The sequence below is a fragment of the Palaemon carinicauda genome, chromosome 11 (assembly GCF_036898095.1).
Source record: "Palaemon carinicauda isolate YSFRI2023 chromosome 11, ASM3689809v2, whole genome shotgun sequence".
Classification (NCBI taxonomy): Eukaryota; Metazoa; Arthropoda; class Malacostraca; order Decapoda; family Palaemonidae; genus Palaemon; species Palaemon carinicauda.
Genome location: NC_090735.1, coordinates 96609226 through 96631099, shown reverse-complemented (window position 1 = coordinate 96631099; position 21874 = coordinate 96609226). Strand labels below are relative to the sequence as shown.

General features: G+C 42.7%; 1 protein-coding gene across 4 annotated transcripts in view; it reads left to right on the top strand.

Annotated features, from left to right (window-relative positions):
- Positions 1–21874, top strand: part of LOC137650100 (signal peptide peptidase-like 2B) — a 407178-nt gene that overhangs the window by 3379 nt on the left and 381925 nt on the right. For all 4 annotated transcript variants that reach the window (XM_068383206.1, XM_068383205.1, XM_068383207.1 and 1 more), the window contains exons 2-3: positions 5329–5460; positions 8176–8319. In XM_068383206.1, coding sequence (XP_068239307.1) covers positions 5329–5460; positions 8176–8319 — 276 coding nt within the window. The remainder of the gene's footprint in view (positions 1–5328; positions 5461–8175; positions 8320–21874) is intronic.

Below are 21874 nucleotides of genomic sequence, written 5' to 3'. Positions count from 1 at the left end.
CATTTCCGTTGATCCTTAATGGGTTGTATGGCAAGACATGCAGTATATGCTTGCCTCCCTTATGGAAGACTATTCTACCGATTAGTCCGTTGAGTCTAGCCGTTTATCTCATCGATATCCTGGCTTTCAGCCAACCTAACGTTCCTTTGTGCTTACTGTTGACGTTGGCATAGCGTAGTCACGTCAGTCAGGTTGTTTAGAACCACACTCGATGCGGTCTCGTGTGGTTTTTCAGCCGCATTTGGACGTTAGGCCACTTGCTGATGCTCCTGTGGACGTTCAAGACGTTCACTAACAATCGGAGTTGACTTGTTTTGACGCTGTGCGTCAACCTCCGCATTCTAGAGTCGTTTTGACTGCTCAGTCTAGGCAGTCAAAGCAGTCTCGAGTGGACGCTGTGTGTCCTCACGCACCTGTTGTGGTTGACAGTTCAGTTGTTGACAGTTCACAGACTGTCAAGCAGTTACATGACGTTGCGTTCTGATCCGCTACTAATGCACCAGTGAGAGACTCGGCTTTTATCGGACAAGGTTCCTGTAGATGAGGAAGTTGCTGTTCTCCCTCCTACTGATATTCCCTTGAGGACTCTGTCAAATGGAGAGGAGCCTAAAGCTGCTTAGCCTCCTATGGACTTTAATTAAATCATGATGATTTTTTTAAGGATCTTCGTCCGGATCTTTTTGTAACTGCTGCTCCTCGTTCGCCTAAACGTCAGAGCTTACACTAGGCCTAGCTACTTCGAAGCCGTTGTTTTTAAGCTAGTGCTCTCTCGCTCTCCTAGAGAGCGTTACGTTGGCTAGGCGACTGCTTTTTCACCAGGAGGAGTTTGGGGGATACAGCCTTTGCTTTCCCTTCTTTTTAACTGGTTTATAGAGCGAGAGTCTGATATGACACGAGAGAAGTTCTCGGCTTGGGAGTTCATGCCTCTGCCCAGATAGACTTCTCAATTCTGGTAGACTCTCCCTGGCGCCTAGCCAGGAGACGCTCCAAGTTGTTTACAGGTCAACTTCACAGCTGTTGTCGAGCCTTTGAAGTTTTGCTGTACTATTATGTCACGCATAACAAGGCTTTCAGGGATGGTAAACGGTTCCGCCTCAAACGCTAACCCCGTCTGTTGCCACACCTGCTCCCGTATTCCCTAAATGGGCTTTGCTGCAAGACATGCAGTCCAAGCTTGCGTCCTTGATAGAGGACTTAAATGCGGAGAAGGTTGCTACCGAACCTCCTGGCCAACAACCTTCCAACCGGTCGGTTGTGCGCCCTGTTGACGCTGAGGTAACCTACTCTCGTCTGCCAGTTGAGGTGGTTCCTCCACCGATGCGACCCAGTGTGGGTTGCCAGCCGCACGTTGACGTTAAGCGACGCTCGGAGGTGGTTGTTGACGTTCAGGACGTTCAACAACCAGCAGAGGTGACTTGTTTTGACGCAGTGCGTCAACCTCAGCAATCTGGTAGGGTGTTGACTGCACAACCCAGACGGTCTAGACAGTCTCGGGTTGACGCTGTGCTTCCTCGCGCACCCATGGTTGTTGATAGTTCACAGACTGTGCAGCAGTTCCATGATATTGCGTCTGGCTCCGTCACGCATCCACCAGTGCGACCGGATTCAGCGAGCCAGACGTTGCCCACTCCGTTGCCATTTCCTCATCAGTTTCGGATGAGGAACCCTCTGATGAGGACGTTGCTGAACAACAAGACGATCAGCCCCCAGCCCTGCTATCCATCCAGAAGATACTGAAGAAGGAACGCTGCTCAGTCAGGCTGTGGATGAGCCTGGTAGAGACGCTGTCATCCGTGGAACAATTTGTGTCACTAGGAAGACTACACCTCCGTCCTCTTCAATACCATCTAGCTTTTCACTGGAAAAAGGACAAGACGCTAGAAGCGGTCTCGATCCCGGTTTCCGAAAAGATAAAGTCTTGTCTGACTTGGTGAAAGTACAATATCAACCTAAGAGAGGGTCTTCCCCTGGCTGTTCAGACTCCCAACCACGTTCTCTTCTCGGACGCATCGGACGTAGGCTGGGGTGCGACATTAGACGGTCGGGAATGCTCGGGAATATGGAACTCGAGTCAAAGGACAATGCATTTCAACTGCAAGGAGCTACTGGCAGTACGTCTGGCCTGGAAAAGCTTCAGGTCTCTCCTTCAAGGCAAAGTGGTGGAGGTGAACTCGGACAACACCACGGCTTTGGCGTACATCTCCAAGCAAGGAGGGACCTACTCTCTGACGTTGTACGAGATAGCAAGGGACCTCCTCACCTGGTCAAAAGGTCTAAACATATCACTAGTAACGAGGTTCATCCAAGGCAACTTGAATGTCATGGCAGATTGTCTCAGTCGGAAGGGACAAATAATTCCAACAGAATGGACCCTCCACAAGGATGTATGCAAGAGACTTTGGGCCACCTGGGGCCAGCCAACCATAGATCTCTTCGCAACCTCGATGACCAAGAGACTCCCAATATTTTGCTCACCAATCCCGGACCCAGCAGCAGTTCATATAGATGCCTTTCTCCTAGATTGGTCACATCTAGATCTATATGCATTCCCTCCGTTCAAGATTGTCAACAAGGTACTGCAGAAGTTCGCCTCTCACGAAGGGACAAGGTTGACGCTAGTTGCTCCCCTCTGGCCCGCGAGAGAATGGTTCACCGAGGTACTTCGATGGCTAGTAGACGTTCCCAGAACACTTCCCCTAAGGGTGGACCTTCTACGTCAGCCACACGTAAAGAAGGTACACCAAGGCCTCCACGCTCTTCGTCTGACTGCCTTCAGACTATCGAAAGACTCTCGAGAGCTAGAGGCTTTTCGAAGGAGGCAGCCAGAGCGATTGCTAGAGCAAGGAGAACATCCACCCTTAGAGTCTACCAATCGAAGTGGGAAATCTTCCGAAACTGGTGCAAGTCAGTATCCGTATCCTCGACCAGTACCTCTGTAACTCAAATAGCTGACTCCTCTTATATCTGAGGAAAGAACGATCTCTTTCAGCTCCCACTATCAAGGGTTACAGAAGCATGTTGGCATCAGTCTTCCGTCACAGAGGCTTAGATCTTTCCAACAATAAAGATCTACAGGACCTCCTTAAGTCTTTTGAGACCACGAAGGAGCGTCGTTTGGTTACACCTGGTTGGAATTTAGACGTGGTACTAAGATTCCTTATGTCAGACAGGTTCGAGCCGCTACAATCAGCCTCCCTGAAAGATCTCACCTTAAAGACTTTTCCTGGTATGCTTAGCCATAGCTAAAAGAGTCAGTGAGATTCATGCCTTCAGCAAGAACATCGGATTCTCATCTGAAACGGCTACATGTTCTCTACAACTTGGTTTTCTAGCCAAAAACGAGCTGCCTTCTCGACCTTGGCCAAAATCGTTCGATATTCCAAACTTATCGTATGGTTGGAAATGAACTAGAAAGAGTCTTATGCCCTGTAAGAGCTCTTAAGTTCTATTTAAAACGAACTAAACCTTTACGAGGCCCGTCTGAAGCTTTATGGTGTTCAGTTAAGAAACCATCTTTGCCTTTGTCAAAGAATGCTTTATCCTATTTTATCAGACTGTTAATACGAGAAGCTCATTCCCATCTGAATGAGGAAGACCAAGCTTTGCTGAAGGTAAGGACACACGAAGTTAGAGCTGTCGCAACTTCCGTGGCCTTTAAACAAAATAGATCTCTGCGAAGTATAATCGACGCAACCTATTGGAGAAGCAAGTCAGTGTTCGCGTCTTTTTATCTTAAGGATGTCCAGTCTCTTTACGAGAACTGCTACACTCTGGGACCATTCGTAGCAGCGAGTGCAGTAGTGGGTGAGGGCTCAACCTCTACAATTCCCTAATTCCATAACCTTTTTAATCTTTCTCTTGAAATGTTTTTATTGTTGTTTTTGGGTTGTCCGGAAGGCTAAGAAGCCTTTCGCATCCTAGTTGATTTGGCGGGTGGTCAAAGTCATTTCTTGAGAAGCGCCTAGATTAGAGGTTTTGTTGAGGTCCTGTTGTATGGGTTGCAACCCTTGATACTTCAGATCCTAGGGGTCGCTCAGCATCCTAAGAGGATCGCGAGGCTCCGTAAGGAAGACGTACTTAAAAAGGCAGAGTAATTGTTCAAGTCGACTTCCTTACCAGGTACCTATTTATTTTGTTTTAGTTATTTTGATAACTTCTAAAATGAAATAAAAATTCTTAGCTCATATGATGTAAACATATTTTGCTGGTCTCTACCCACCCCCCTGGGTGTGAATCAGCTATTATAATCACCGGCTAAGTTAAATATTGGAAAATGTTATTTTGATAATAAAATAAATTTTTGAATATACTTACCCGGTGATTATAAATTAAAGGACCCTCCCTTCCTCCCCAATAGAGACGCAGTGGAGCGAGGAGAAAATTGAGTTCTTTGTTTACAATGAGTACTGGGTATCTGAACGACAGATGGCGCTGTTGAGTACACCCCCTACCTGTGTAGCGATCGCTGGCGAATTTTTCCGTAGAGTTTTTCTGTCGAGCAACAGAGTTGCAGCTATTATAATCACCGGGTAAGTATATTCAAAAATTTATTTTATTATCAAAATAACATTTCTCTTTATTTATAAACCCAAAGATTTATAGCACCTCGCTATGCCTGGAAGTGGTAGCCGTTCTGTCACTTTCTCTTTCTATAGATTGACTAAATCCATAGAGGATTCATTGACTAGATTCATCATAGGATAGCCAGTTCTTTTTTATGCTCAGTACCTATCGCACTACGGAAAGTGACCCCTGCCATTGCATACTAAATCCAGTATGATCATCTGCCAGGCATCAGGAGTAGAAGCCTAAGAGGGAGCTTGTCTATCAAGTAAACCCAATCTGTCACCCTGCTGCTAGTAACTTCATTGATATTTAGGAGGGCATTTCCTCCACACCCAAAGTTCGTGTTACTTCACTCTGTTGCTCATCTGCTTATATAACTGTAAGCAAGTATGGATTGCTAAGATATACATTACAAATTTTGCATGTGGTTACTGTAAGAGTTTACTACTAAAACAATCCTTAGTAATGAAAGAGTACATTTTTTTTTACTTTAGGTGTGTAACTCATACTAGTCTATGATTATAATTTCTCAAAGTGTACTTTTTACATGGCCTTTCTGGAATCATGCTCCCTTGACTTGTAATCATATATTAATGTAGAATCCCATAGTGACAAAAATCCTTAATGCCTATGGATTTATAGTGGTGCCTTTTCACAATTTTTTTGCATTTGTGTGGATAACATTGTCTTTTTTAATTAGTGCATTATTTTTGTTTTTGTAATGATGCAGAATTTATGGCAATTTCTTTCTTTCCTTTTAAGGTATATGGAGGGGATATTCCAATATGTGGAATACTTAACACCCGACCAAATGGCACTAGGGAAACAACTGAGAAGTACTGCATATTGTTCTATAGAGAAATAACATCTCTTGCTGGTGATGAGGAGAGCGCAGTAAGTCATTTTGGAATTTTTCATAAATCTCATTTTAGGATGTTATAAGATCATCATTGTTTACAATCTATGCTGTAGATATCTAGTATTAATTTAGTGCTTAACCTCTTCATACTATTGTAGTTGTAAATATGTTGTAGTTAACAATTGTAGTTTTGTAAAATTCTAATTCATGTTTCTATATCAAGAAGTTCCTCTTCATAAAATACAGTACAGTATAGTACAGTATATTATACTGTACTGTACTATATTATATCAACTTTGTAGAACTGTACAGTACAGTAGTTGCATAATTGTTGCTTTTTATCTGAACTAAGTTTACTAAAAGTATTCAACTATTTTTATATACAGTACTTGTTTATATAATATACTAATTTAAAAACATTTATGTTTTTGCCATATTACCAAAATATTTCCTCACTTTACATACAAAGTTACTGTATACTGCTTCTCTTTATTGTTTAGACTACCATAGTTATCCCTGCGTGTCGTATGAGGCGACTAAAAGGGACGGGACGAGGGGGCTGGGAACCCCCTCTCCTGTATAAAATTCTTGCGAGACATCGACAAGGAGATGGAGCTTGGGGAGAGTGACTGCTCCCCGCACTCTAGTTTTGGGGTGTTTGAATGTGCGTGGATGTAGTACGATAGAGAGTAAAAGATGTGATATTGGAAGTATGTTTAGAAGTAGAAGGATGGATGTATTGGCTTTGTGTGAGACAAAGATGAAAGGAAAAGGTGAAGTAATGTTTGGTGAAATGTCTGGTAGAGTGTCTGGGATTGAAAGGGGAAGAGCGAGAGAGGGTGTGGCGTTATTGCTGAGTGAATGGTGGTGGAAGGAAAATTAGTTGTAGTAAAAGAGTGGGGGAATAGAGTAGGTGGATGTAAAAGGGAGGTAGTGAGGATTGAAGAGCTAATAAAACCGGGGGTAAAAAGTAGATATCAGGAAAGGTTGAAAATGGCATATGACGAGGTGAGAGTAAGAGAAACTGGTAATTTAGAGGAGGAGTGGAAGTTAGTAAAAGAAAATTTTGTTGGGATTGCAAGTGATGTATGTGGCAAGAAGGTTGTTGGAGGCAGCATGAGGAAGGGCAGTGAATGGTGGAATGAAGGAGTGAAGGTAAAAGTGGAAGAGAAAAAGAGGGCTTTTGAAGAATGGCTGCAGAGTAATAGTATAGCTATCTATTCGAGATGCACCAGCCATAGTCCTTAGACACTTCATCTCAAACACATTCAATTTCTGTCTCTCTGTCACTCTTTCATTCCCCACAACTCCAATCCATACATCACAGTTGGTACAATCACTTTCTCATACAGAACTCTCTCTACATTCATGCCCAACCCTCTATTTTTTACTACTCCCTTAACTGCCCCCAACACTTTGCATTCTTCATTCACTCTCTGACGTACATCTGCTTCCACTCCACCATTTGCTGCAACAACAGACCCTAAGTACTTAAACTGATCCAAGTTTAAGTAACTATCCATTCAACATGACATTCAACCTCGCACCACCTTCCCCTCTCGTATGTCTCATAACCTTACTCTTACCCACATTAACTCTCAACTTCCTTCTCTCACACACCCTTCCAAATTCTGTCACCAATCGGCCAAGCTTCTCTTCCGCGTCTGCAACCAGTACAATATCATCTGCAAACAACAACTGATTTACTTCCCATTCATGGTCATTCTCGTCTACCAGTTTCAATCCTTGTCCAAGCACTCAAGCATTCACCTCTCTCACCACTCCATCAATATACAAGTTAAACAACCACGGTGACATCACACATCCCTGTCTCAGTCCCACTCTCACTGGAAACCAGTCGCTCACTCCATTTCCTATCCTAACACATGCTTTACTACTTTTGTAGAAACTTTTCACTGCTTGCAACAGCCTTCCACCAACTCCATATAACCTCATCACATTCCACATTGCTTCCCTATCAACTCTATCATACGCTTTCTCCACATCCATAAACGCAACATACATATCCTTACCTTTTACTAAATATTTCTCACATATCTGCCTAACTGTAAAAATCTGATTCATACAACCCCTACCTCTTCTAAAACCACCCTGTACTTCTAAGATTGCATTCTCTGTTTTATCCTTAATCCTATTAATCAGTACTCTACCATACACTTTTCTAACTACACTCAACAAACTAATACCTCTTGAATTACAACACTCATGCACATCTCCCTTACCCTTGTCTAGTGGTACAATACACGCACGAACCCAATCTAATGGTACCATTGACAATTGTTTACAAGAATACTCTCTTTCATTTACTTAAGATTAAAATAGTATTGATACCATTGTAGTGTTACAGGATAGTAACCTGTATTGCACTAGACTTAATAGAAATTATTTGTTTTTCATCTTTTTCATGTATTCAGTATGGAGGGGGTAATTGAATTTTATTTTGTAATTTGATTACTTTATCAACTGTAGTGAAAGGAATATTTTAATAATGATGGCAGTTACATATAAGAAGTATGGTTTCAAATTTTTAAATGTCAGAACACAACATTAACCTGTCACTCAAGGAAAAATGTGTAGCTCCTGCAAGCATACTTCGCTTTCATTTTTGTAAGGTTAACTCTTGAAAGAAAGATTGCAAGTTCTTTAAACTAAAAAGGAAGTTGTGTAGGATTATTCTGCTAGATAATACACAAGATTGGTAATTGAATATCTCTACGTTTGTTCTCCAGGAATATTTCCAGATATCTGATGCCCTTGATTGGAACATTTGTAATGACACTGAACCTCCCCCTCACCTCGACTTAGAGAACCGTCTTATTTTTGTTTCATCTGAAAACAACTGCTCTGCAATGGAACGTGCTAGTATAGTGCAGGTAATGTATTATATTTGCCTAGACTTTCTTTGGTTAAACAGTACTCGTTCCTACACCTATGCAAGCCTTTCGTCCAACATAACAGGTAATGTTTTCAGCAGAGCTGGAAGGAATTGTGTGCAGAGGCGAGTAGCTCCACTCACTTTCCTGTCAAAGACACTTGTTTTCGGCCGCAACGAGTACCATATAGAAATACTATTGCGTCCTATTGAAGGCTGTTAATATTCTTCAGATACTTTTAATTTTAAATGCAAGGAAAAACTTGGTTAATGTTAGATTTATGGCTAAACCTGGTACCTATCCACATTTCTCTATGCGTTTTGTAGGGGTCATGATTGTTCACAATTATCCCTTTGGGCAGAGTGTAGATCTTGGCCCCTCACTTAGCATCAAGCAATTGCTTTTAGGAGGAAAGGGAAGGCCAAGGACTTACTGTAGTTATCCTTAGCATCGCCCAAGGTCATGCCAAAGAGATTTTTTACTTCTATTCTCTCCTCATTGATTTTGCATGCTGCTGATGCTTCTGACTATATGCCCTTAATTGGTCCATGGTGAGTATGCGTCAAAAGCCTGGAGACCTTGGATCTACATCGGCAGCGAGTTTTCAGGGATTGTTGCCGTGGGCTCCCCCAGTGATTGAGGCAGACCAGCATATGCTGGAAGCTCTCCCGTTATATTGCAAACTGCCACTGATGAGTGTAACCTAAGGAGTGCTTGGCAGGTCTTAGGCCTTACATATATACTCTCATGCCTTCTTTGAGGGAGCTGGTAACCAAGACAAGTTTACTCCCAATGAACCCAGAGGAGACATAAGCCTTGCATGCTCATGTCTTCTTTGAGGGAGCCAAGACTACATTTCCCGAAATGTCCCAAGTGCCAGTGACATCTGTGCCATCAAGGCCATGACCAATGAGGTGCAAAAATGTTCCTGACCTTTTACAAGTAATGTCAGCATTGATAAAACCAGTGTCTGAAGGGCAGAATGTATCCCTTATTAACGTGTCAGTGAAACCCAGTGCTTATATGGTGCAAAAAGGTTTCTCTTTTGCTCATTGCACCCTTGCTTTTCACCTGTTCCTGTTACTCCTTAGCCAGTAGCTTCTGTTATATCTGTGCCTGTCATCCCAGCCTGGGAAGAAAGATGGTAAGAATGTAGTATGCACTGCCTCTTTTTCTAGCTCTTCCTCTTGCTTCTAATGCTTCTTTTCCTGAGAAGTCAAAGTTCATGAAGACCAATTGTAGGAAGTCCTGTTGGGCTTTTGGCAATCTCATTTCTTTTGGGAGAGGTGAATGGCTCCTGGCTGGTTCCTTAGGCAGGGACCAAGGCCCAGGTGATCAGCAGGGCTATCCCAGTAGACAGGCAGATCAGAGATGCACTTCCCTATGGGAGCCTGTACACTCTTTTTGTTGGCAGTGTGTTGGATGTGCTTTGATGACCTCTTTCAGCTTTTGTACTTGGTTGGGGTATCTCAAATAATAGTAATTCTGTACACCGAATTGAGAAGTTGCAACTGCTTTCAGGTGTATTGAAAGAAGGGTGGGGTGTTCACCTGGTTGATCTGATTACATCAGATGTGTGGTCATCAGAAGAAAAGTGTGTCTACATCAATGTGTAGGAGAAGCAAGCAGCATTTCTAGAACTGAAACCATTTCAAGAATAGTTTAGAAGACCCTTGTTAGTGTTGATGAGTGACAAAACCTCCATAGTAACTTACTTCAACAAGCAAGTAGGAACTGTTTTGCTCCCCCTTTGCAAGTTAATGAAGTAGATGTACATAAGGGTGGTGAACCATGCCATAGAAAGGTGGGCAGCATACATTTTGTGTAAGAGAAATTTACAAGCAGATATGCTCATTCACCAGGGAAACGTTGTAGTATCAGAGTGGTCCCTGCATCCTTGCTTAGCAGAAAGTCTTCTTGCCTTGTGGGCTCACTGGAAATCAAACTGTTCTTTCATTCCAGACCCATGGGTATTATTCGCGGACAGTTCTAACACACACGGGATATCTGGATGCCCACACCTTGCTCCCGTTCAGCCTGAATTGTCAAGTCATATGATGACCCTGGTGGCCTCCACTCAAGATGGCCACAAGCCTAGTGATATCTTGATATGATCTCTCAGCACTTTAAGTCATGGTCTCGAGGGAAATATCCCCATGGGATAGTTTTTTCTGTCAACCGCACCTTCAGAGATATGCCAATCTCTGAAGTTGCTTACACTTCATGGTTAGATATTTTATCATCTTCTCTAAGCAAAAGGCTTTTCATGAGGGGCTGCACAGGAGATGTCTTGGTACTTACAATGATTCTCTGTTGCTGTCTACCAGGTAATGTGGGCTATTTTCTGTGATGGTTGTTGTAGAAGGGGTACTTCTCCAGTTAGAGCTGCTTTAGTGCAGATTGCAGAATTTTCCCTCTACTGTATCATTGCTTAGAGAAGCATTTTCAGTAGTAGCTGTGAAAGGCTACTGTTCAGCCTTGAGAATGGTCTTTCAACTGAAGGATATAGCCTTCTCGTTGTGGGAGTTGTCTATGCTCATGAGGAGTTTCGAGCAGTCTTTCGCACCCTGGGACCTCTGGCCTCTCGAGTGAAATGTGTCGTATATTCTTGAGTCTCTTATGCTTGCCTGTATGAGCCTTTCAGACTTAGAACTGGTTCTCAAGACTGTCTTTTTGCAAACTTTTGCATTTGCAAAATGAGTATGTGAGTTGCACTGATGCTGAAGGTTGGAAGATCTCCTATAGTTTTGTGCCCAAACTTCTGGTGAAAACCCAAAACCTATCAGCACACAACCCCAGTATTTGTGTAACCTGAGGGCACTGTAGTGCTATCTGAAACAAACTAGTGACAAAGACTCATCCTTAATATTGGCAGAATCAAGAAAGAAGTGTTGGAAAACATGATCTATGGCTTCTTGAGATGATTGAAAGAGCATACACCTCGACTGTTGAAGGGCTTTAGGTAACAGCTTGGATAAAAGCTCACAAATTCTGGTATTGGTTCCACATTTGCCTTTCAAAAGAATTTAGCAGTCACCCAGGTGATGGAAGGTAGTGGTTTTGAAATGCCAAACAACTTTTCCTGCCTTCTATACTCAAGTCTTATCGTGCCTTTGTTCTTTGCCCTGTAGTGGTTGCTCAGTTAGTTGTGTAGCTAGCTCAACTTCCACCTGGAACAGAAAGCATCCTGTCTATGGTAATGTTTTTGTTGTAAATCTGGATGAAAGGTAGAATGACTGCTCTTTTGCTTTTCATTCCTTCCCCTCACTTTGGTATGAAGCAGTTATACCATTTCATGTTGAATCTGACATTGATAGTGGTAAGCTTTATTTCTGAGTATCATTGTTTTTAGACTAGATCTGTAAGAAGCTGTTCTCCCCCATCCCACTTCAACAAGAGGGAAGGTGATGGAATGAATACTAAAGACATTGGTCATTATATGCCAGGTATTTCATTTCAGACTGCATATTCCCTTTAAGTAGAAAGATACTGTACCTTCATAACCAAGTAATGGCTAGGCCCTATCACCCTACTCATGCCTATGATAGACTGATAGGAGTCTGCTTGAGTCATCTCCCTTGGTGCCATACAGGACCAAGGAGACTGATATATTCCAAGGAAGAAAACAAAACAACCAGTTTGGTTCTAGGGGGACCTTCTCTCACTAATAAGTGTGTCCTAATCTTAATAGTAATTTGTATTTTTTTTAGCTATACAAACATTAGTCTTTTAGATTTAAACTGTTCATCTCTACATCTTAAGTACCCCTGCCCTTAGTCAAAGGTCAAAAATGAAGATTCTTTGATAGGAAAGTGAATGGGGCTACTTTCCCATGCTCATCGCCTGTTATTAACTACCTCTTTAGAAAATTAAAGTTATGCTGAAGACATTCACTATTTTAAGTGACAGATTTTATTGGCAGAACGATACAAATGTTGAAATTTGGTGTTTATTAACCCAGAAATACAAACAAAGGAGTGATGGCCACCCCCAGCAAAAAGAAAAAAAAGGGAGGAACCCTGCTGCCTCCACTAGCAGGAACCTGGCCATCCAGGTTGCTGTTGAAGGTGGGGCATGTGTAATTTTGGTGCGCTTTCATTTGTTTCTGTGATCCTAGTTTTAGGTAAAATATACCCCACATTTATTTTGGGTTCTTATACTATGTACCATGGCATTACAGACACCCCATGTATGTATTCTTTGGTGTACCCAACTTCAATTATGTGTTCTTAGGTAAGGTACTGGGGTACAACCACCCTTACTTATGGGTTTTGGTATTAAATTACCTTTATCATTTTCCTTTCCAGTCATTGAAATATATGTTCCACATTCACTATAATATTTAGAAATAATTTAACATTTGTTTTAGTGTACTTTCTAGTGGCATGTCAGCCCTGCTTCTATCCTGCATGTATCATCTGTGTTACACTTGTGATAAGTGACCAAATGAACAAATATTGTATTACATGGCACGAGTAATTGAATAATAATAAATGATGAGAGGTGGTGAATTAGACAATTTTACACTGTGTTATTGTCTAAGTTAATTTTCACAACAAAAATGAGCATAAATTTTCTTCAAAGCGAGAGAAATAGAACTTTAAATCTTGAAAATACCGAACAGAAGAAATACAAGCTTCTTGCTGACTTTCAAATGATTTGATCAGTTCAATACAATGGAATTAACTTGCCAATAATAGCCACACCTGGGGAGAGCAGACACGGAGAGACAGTTATATGATTAAGATTATTACAACTAAAAGAAATTATTGGACATCTTGTGGCATATCGACGCCTGCCATGGTTGAGGTAGGCTTACCATGGCAGATGGGCCTGTTGAGGGTTGCCCACTCACTCCTCGGACTCAAACATAACTGGTTCTTGACTGCCCTACAATGGGTATTCTTATTTCCCAAATATTGCGGGGGAGGGGTGGGGGGGGGGGGGGAGGGGGGTGTCTGAGGGCTTGTCTCGCCAAAGGGTAGCAGTAGCAGGTGATTCAACTGCACCAGACTGGTTCTCACTCTGCCTCCCCTCTTCCCGGTGTACTTGTTGGCATGGAAACAGATTCAGTACACGTGTGCTTGGGTCAACACATACCAAACAATGAGGAAAGCAGCTCGAACTGCTTCCAACACTACCCATGGATCAGGAAGATGAGGTCATAGGTCGGCAACATCTGCCCTACTTCCTGTGCATTTACTTTATTTGTTTTCGTTATTTGTTCTATATGTGACAATTGAAATATTAAATCATTTACAGGTAGTCGTTCATTTACAATCTATGTGACTTCTGACCGTTTGCTTTTATAACCACTTTTTTTAACTGTGGTGATGTAACAAGTCTGGTGGAAATAGTACACTAACAAGGTGAATATTTCCTTAGAAATAGTTTTCTTTGATAAATTTTTATCTAATTTTTCTTGGTGAGTTAGTGTTTGCTTTTATTGATAATATACCATATCCATTTTAGATAAAAGATACAGAAAGAAAAGTTTTAATATCTGTCAAATTCATGTCATATGTCTAGTGACATCATATTTCTAGAAGAGAATGAGTGGGCAAATTGAGTGATTTCCTTTCCGTGGACTCATCAGAATCATCTCCTACGCCTATTAATGCAAAGGGCCTCTGTTAGATTTTGCCAATCATCTCTATCTTGAGCTTTTACTTGAATACTCCATTCATCACTACCTACTTTGAGCTTGATAGTCTTCAGCCATGTAGGCCTGGGTCTTCCAACTCTTCTAGTGCCTTGTGGAGCACAACTGAATGTTTGGTGAACTAATCTCTCTTGGGGAGTGCAAAGAGCATGCACAAACTATCTCCATGTACCCCTCATCATAATCTCATTAACATATGGCACTCGAGTAATCTTTCCTATAGTTTCATTTCTAATCTGGTCCTGCCTTTTAACTCCCAATATCCTTCTGAGGGCTTTGTTCTCAAATTTACTAAATCCATTGGAGATTGTTTCATTGTCATACCATGACTCATGTCCATAGAGTAACATCGATCTCACTTAACTGATATATAGTCTGATTTATATATGTAATTTCAGGCGATTTGATTTCCAAATTCTACTTAACCTAGCCATTATCTGATTTGCTTTTTTCAATCTTAACTAAATACTTAAATTATTTTAACTTATTAATCCTTTTTCCTTCCTGTGATATTTCATTGTCCATTGCATACTCCATTCTCATCATCTCTCTCTGTTTATCTTCAGCCCAACCTCATGTGATATTTCATGCATTCTGGTAACCAAGCATTGCAAATCCTGTGGTATTTTGCTAACAAGGACGGCATCATCAGCATACTCAAGTTCCACTAAATTACTATCACCAATTCAGTCCAATCCTTCTCAACCATCTCTTATTGTTCTAGGCATTACAAAATCCATGAGAAGGATAAACAACATAGGTGGCAATTCATTCCTTTGGAGTACTCTGCTGTTCACTGGAAATTCATTTGATAAGACTCCATTAACATTAACTTTGCACTTGCTATGCTCATGAACAGAATTAATCAAATTTACATATTTATGAGCAATTCCATTATAATGCAGGACTCTCCAAAAAATTGGCTGGTGCACTCTATCAAAGGTTTTTTCATAGTCCACAAATGCCATCAAAAGGGGATTTTTATATTCTACGCATTGCTGTACAACATGTCTCAAAATGAAAATTTTGTCAGTGCAACTTCTACCTTTTCCAAATCCTGCTTGTTCATCTCTCAGCTTTTCATCAATCTTCCTCTCCAGTCTCTTTAGAATAAGCATACTATATATTTTCATAACTGATGTATCCCAGGGCTTTCCATCTCTTTAGTTTTTGAGGATAGCTTCGACTTCAAACACACTGAATTAATTTATGGGCACATCAAGGTCATCAGCTTCAGGTATATCAGTCAAATTATTCCCTTCATATCTCCTATTCATAACCTCACTAAAGTGTTCCTTCCAATGTTGTCTTTCTTCATCTTCTGTTGCTATAACAGAGCCAGCTCTCTTTTTGATTAGTATATGCTTTTTCTTCTTTGCCCTAGTTGAGATTTCATTAATAATTCTAAGAGTAATTCTTTCATCATAGCCAGTTCCTGAATTCATAGCTTTGTCAGCCTCATCTGCTTTACGGTCTAAAAATTATCTCCAGTCATTCGTCGCTTTTCTTTTGACCTCACTATCAATATTGGAATACTTAGCATGCTCAACCCCGTAATTTTCATCACTTCCTCGAAAACTGTCAGCAATCAATTTGTGTCTTTGTCTCCTTTTTATAGTATCCCAAGTATCATTTGATATCCATGGCTTTCTCCTTGTAACTGCGTGTCCCAAAACTTCACTACCAACTGACTGATATATGTTCTTACTATCACTCCATTCTTCATTAATTGTCTGTTCTTCGTTTCTTAAAGTTTCTAAGACAGCAAATAGGTGCCTACATTCAATTGAAAACGGCTCTCTGTGCTCTTCTTCTAAAAGCTTAGTTGTATCAAACCTAGGTATTCTATCTATCTTTGTGTTGAGTGCTTTCAGTTTTAATTTCAGTGTGTCAATGTGGAGCTGGTGATTACTACCAATGTCTGCACGTTTATAGCTTCTCACATTTCTCAGTCTTCCTTCTCTCTTTATTAATGGCAATGTGATCTATGTGATTTTTTTTAATTGCCACATAGTGAAGTCCATGTATACTTGTGAATGTTCTTGTGTTGAAAAAAGAGCACCTCCATTGACAAGATTGTGTTGAACAGAAACTTATGAAATGTGCTCCATTTTTATTTGCAACTCTGCCAAGACCCTCGACATCCATTACATTCTCTATCCCGGGATTATTTCTTCCAACTTTAGCATTGAAGTTGCCAATCACAATTTTCATATCTCTCTGGAATCTCATCTATTACACTCTAATTTTTCAATATTAAACTTAGCCGGTGATTATATAAGCTGCAACTCTGTTGCTCGACAGAAAACTCTACGTTCAAAATACGCCAGCGATCGCTATGCAGGTAGGGGGTGTACATCAACAGCGCCATCTGTCGAGCAGGTACTCAGTACTCAATGTAAACACAGAACCAATTTTCTCTCTGTCGGGCTACCGGCAAGACCTACTAATTCGCTGTTACTAACTGGATTTGTTTTCACAACTATTTGGTGAAGTACACTATTCTAGTTTTGAGCTTTCGCTATGCAGGTGTTTTATCTTCATCTCAAAACTTGAACTCGTTTTGGATAGATTTAATTATGGTGACAAAGAGAGTATGGACTCTCTTTCACTTTTAAATGGCCGACCCTTCCCTTAGACGGAAGTGTGTTTAGGTTTTTAGTAATTTTGCTTAACACGTTATAGATCTATATATTTTATATCTCTCCGCCTTTATTAGGCCTCTTCGATTAACTTTCCATTTATTATAAACATATAAAAATAAATTTTTATGTTTTGTTTATATGCGACCTTTCCTGATAGTAGGCGGTCCTAACTTGGAACCGAAGTTAATCAACGTTGAGCCCGTTATATCGTATTTAGCCTTTAAAGAATTTAAAACTTTTTAAATTTAATGTTTTATGAAAGAATTTCTTTGATAGTCTTCGTACTGTTTTCAAAGATGAACTAACGTTTAGTTTTTTAGACTACGCAGTTGTTGACGTTCAGGACGTTCAACATGCGCTCTATCGTTACGATAGAGAGAGAGTGTATCACGGTTTCACTTTGCAGTAAGAGTAAATCGATTCTGACGTTTTGTTCATTCTTTCTTAGCTTAAATGTTTTAAATTCTAAATTAAAGGAACTTTTTATTTGGAAAACCTTTCAGTTTTTTCCTTTAGTCAAATAACATGTTTTTTTGACGATATATAATTGGGCTCTTCTCTTAGGTGCGAAATCAAGAGAGAAAGAGAGAGAGAGATAGAGACGGAGGGAGAGAGAGGAGAGAAAACGTTCCGTTCAAGCGGGTAACGTTGTTCTCGTGTTACTCTCGTCCCTAGTCGCTGTACGGGGAAGAAGGTAAAACGTTTCTAGGGTTTTATTCTTGTCCCCAGGCTATGTGCGGTGAGAGATTGTAAACGTAGTTTATTTGAACTAGTGTTTAGTCTCTTTCCCAGCCACTGAATTTTTTATCTTTATATATGTTTTCTGTATTTGCTAGTATTAATGTGCTGCATTATACAACTGATTTCGCAATTACTACCTTTTAATGATGGGTAGAATTGCGTGTTTCAGGTAGAAATCAGTAAAAGTTTCGATTTCAGTGAAATAAGTGCGAAACAGAAAATCGAAGTGATAAAGTGATATGCGCAAAGTGTTACAGTGTTGCGTCCGAGGGTTCGTCTGTTCGTGCCTGTCGTTCACCTAGTCCGGGACCTCTTGCAAGCTCCCAAGCCCAGGGGAGAAGTAATGTCGAACGACTTATGGGTTCGAGAGGCCTTGATCAACGAACAGACGTTTCCCTCCGTGGTTTCGGGCGTGTCTACCCAAGATCGCCCCACCCACACAAAGACGAGAGAGCCCATTTATTTCTCGTTTGTGGAAGAGGTTTCTCGTAAGAAACCATGGACCAAGGTCTCGCGGCTTATTAAGCGCAAGTCGGTCCCTTCCGCGCAAGTCCAACGGCCCAGTTGTAGCCACTGGGTCAGTTCGGACTCGCTGCAGTCTTCCGACGACTGCTCACCTCTTAAGAGAGGCAAAGCGGTACCGCATCAGGCAGTCACACCGTCTGTTGCCGCACCTGCTCCTGTAGACCCTAAGTGGTCTTTGCTGCAGACCATGCAGTCTCAGTTAACGTCATTGATGCGGGACTTTCGTGCGGAGAAGGTTGACACTGCACCAACCTCTAGCCTACAACCAACCACGGTTGTGCGTCCTGTGGACGCTGAGGCGACCTTCTGCCGCACTCCAGCTGAGAGAGTCCCGCCACCCATGCGTTCCAGTGTACCCTGCCAGCCGCATGTTGACGTTCAGTAACGCACGGAACCTTCCGTTGACGTTCGCGAGGTACAACAACAGTCTAAGTTGTTTTGTTTTGACGCGGTGCGTCAACCTCCGCATTCTAGAGGTTTTTTGACTGCTCAGTCTAGACAGTCAAAGCAGTCTCGAGTGGACACTGTATGTCCTCACGCACCTGTTGTGGTTGACAGTTCAGTTGTTGACAGTTCACAGACTGTCAAGCAGTTACATGACGTTGCCTTCTGGTCTGCTACTAATGCACCAGTGAGAGACTCACTGAGGTAACCTAGCTTTTATCGGACAAGGTTCCTGTAGATGAGGAAGTTGCTGTTCTCCCTCCTACTGATATTCCCTTGAGGACTCTGTCATTTGGAGAGGAGCCTTAAGCTGCTTAGCCTCCTATGGACTTTAATTAAATCATGATGATTTTTTAAGGATCTTCGTCCGGATCTTGTAACTGCTGCTCCTCGTTCGCCTAAACGTCAGAACTTACACTAGGCCTAGCTACTTCGAAGCCGTTGTTTTTAAGCTAGTGCTCTCTCGCTCTCCTAGAGAGCGTTACGTTGGCTAGGCGACTGGTTTTTGCACCAGGAGTTTTTAGGGATACAGCCTTTGATTTCCCTTCTTTTAAACTGGCTTATAGAGCGAGAGTCTGATAGGACACGAGAGAAGTTCTCGGCTTGGGAGTTCATGCCTCTGCCCAGATAGACTTCTCAATTCTGGTAGACTCGCCCTGGCGCCTAGCCAGGAGACGCTCCAAGTTGTTTACAGGTCAACTTCTCAACTTTTGTCGAGCCTTTGAAGTTTTGCTGTACTATTATGTCACACATAACAAGGCTTTCAGGGATGGTAAATGGTTCCGCCTCAGTCGCTAACCCCGTCTGTTGCCACACCTGCTCCCGTAGACCCTAAATGGGCTTTGCTGCAAAACATGCAGTCCAAGCTTGCGTCCTTGATAGAGGACTTAAATGCGGAGAAGAACCTTCTGGCCAACAACCTTCCAACCGGTCGGTTGTGCGCCCTGTTGACGCTGAGGTAACCTACTCGCGTCTGCCAGTTGAGGTGGTTCCTCCTTCTGGCCAACAACCTTCCAACCGGTTGGTTGTGCGCCCTGTTGACGCTGAGGTAACCTACTCGCGTCTGCCAGTTGAGGTGGTTCCTCCTTCTGGCCAACAACCTTCCAACCGGTCGGTTGTGCGCCCTGTTGACGCTGAGGTAACCTACTCGCGTCTGCCAGTTGAGGCGGTTCCTCCACCGATGCGACCCAGTGTGGGTTGCCAGTCGCACGTTGACGTTAAGCGACGCTCGGAGGTGGTTGTTGACGTTCAGGACGTTCAACAACCAGCAGAGGTGACTTGTTGTGACGCAGTGCGTCAACCTCAGCAACCCGGTAGGGTGTTGACTGCACAACCCAGACAGTCTAGACAGTTTCGGGTTGACGCTGTACTTCCTCGCGCACCCATGGTTGTTGACAGTTCACAGACTGTGCAGCAGTTCCATGATATTGCGTCCGGCTCCGTCACGCATCCACCAGTGCGACCGGATTCAGCGAGTCAGACGTTGCCCACTCCGTTGCCGTTTCCTCATCAGTTTCGGATGAGGAACCCTCTGATGAGGACGTTGCTGAACAAGACGATCAGCCCCCAGCCCTGCTATCCATCCAGAAGATGCTGAAGAAGGAACGCTGCCCAGTCAGGCTGTGGATGAGTCTGGTAGGGACACTGTCATCCGTGGATCAATTTGTGTCACTAGGAAGACTACACCTCCGTCCTCTTCTATACCATCTAGATTTTCATTGGAAAAAGGACAAGACGCTAGAAGCGGTCTCGATCCCGGTTTCCGGAAAAATAAAGTCTTGTCTGACTTGGTGAAAGGACTATATCAACCTTAGAGAGGGTCTTCCCCTGACTGTTCAGACTCCCAACCACGTTCTCTTCTCGGACGCATCGGACGTAGGCTGGGGTGCGACATTAGACGGTCGGGAATGCTCGCGATTATGGAACTCGAGTCAAAGGACAATGCATTTCAACTGCAAGGAGCTACTGGCAGTACGTCTGACCTGGAAAAGCTTCAGGTCTCTCCTTCAAGGCAAAGTGGTGGAGGTAAACTCGGACAACACCACGGCTTTGGCGTACATCTCCAAGCAAGGAGGGACCTACTCTCTGACATTTACGAGATCGCAAGGGACCTCCTCACCTGGTCAAAAGGTCTAGACATATCACTAGTAACGAGGTTCCTCCAAGGTAATTTGAATGTCATGGCAGATTGTCTCAGTCGGAAGGGACAAATAATTCCAACAGAATGGACCCTCCACAAGGATGTATGCAAGAGACTTTGGGCCACCTGGGGCCAGCCAACCATAGATCTCTTCGCAACCTCGATGACCAAGAGGCTCCCAATATTTTGCTCACCAATCCCGGACCCAGCAGCAGTTCATATAGATGCCTTTCTACTAGATTGGTCACATCTAGATCTATATGCATTCCCTCCGTTCAAGATTGTCAACAAGGTACTGCAGAAGTTCGCCTCTCACGAAGGGACAAGGTTGACGCTAGTTGCTTCCCTCTGGCCCGCGAGAGAATGGTTCACCGAGGTACTTCGATGGCTAGTAGACGTTCCCAGAACACTTCCCCTAAGGATGGACCTTCTACGTCAGCCACGCGTAAAGAAGGTACACCAAGGCCTCCACGCTCTTCGTCTGACTGCCTTCAGACTATCGAAAGACTCTCGAGAGCTAGAGGCTTTTCGAAGTAGGCAGCCAGAGCGATTGCTAGAGCAAGGAGAACATCCACCCTTAGAGTCTACCAATCGAAGTGGGAAATCTTCCGAAACTGGTGCAAGTCAGTATCCGTATCCTCGACCAGTACCTCTGTAACTCAAATAGCTGACTTCCTCTTATATCTGAGGAAAGAATGATCTCTTTCAGCTCCCACTATCAAGGGTTACAGAAGCATGTTGGCATCAGTCTTCCGTCACAGAGGCTTAGATCTTTCCAACATTAAAGATATACAGGACCTCCTTAAGTCTTTTGAGACCACGAAGGAGCGTCGTTTGGTTACACCTGGTTGGAATTTAGACGTGGTACTAAGATTCCTTATGTCAGACAGGTTCGAACCGCTACAATCAGCCTCCCTGAAAGATCTCACCTTAAAGACTCTTTTCCTGGTATGCTTAGCCACAGCTAAAAGAGTCAGTGAGATTCATGCCTTCAGCAAGAACATCGGATTCTCATCCGAAACGGCTACATGTTCTACAACTTGGTTTTCTAGCCAAAAACGAGCTGCCTTCTCGGCCTTGGCCAATATCGTTCGATATTCCAAACTTATCGTATGGTTGGAAATGAACTAGAAAGAGTCTTATGTCCTGTAAGAGCTCTTAAGTTCTATTTAAAACGAACTAAACCTTTACGAGGCCCGTCTGAAGCTTTATGGTGTTCAGTTAAGAAACCATCTTTGCCTATGTCAAAGAATGCTTTATCCTATTTTATCAGACTGTTAATACAAGAAGCTCATTCCCATCTGAATGAGGAAGACCAAGCTTAGCTGAAGGTAAGGACACACGAAGTTAGAGCTGTCGCAACTTCCGTGGCCTTTAAACAAAATAGATCTCTGCAAA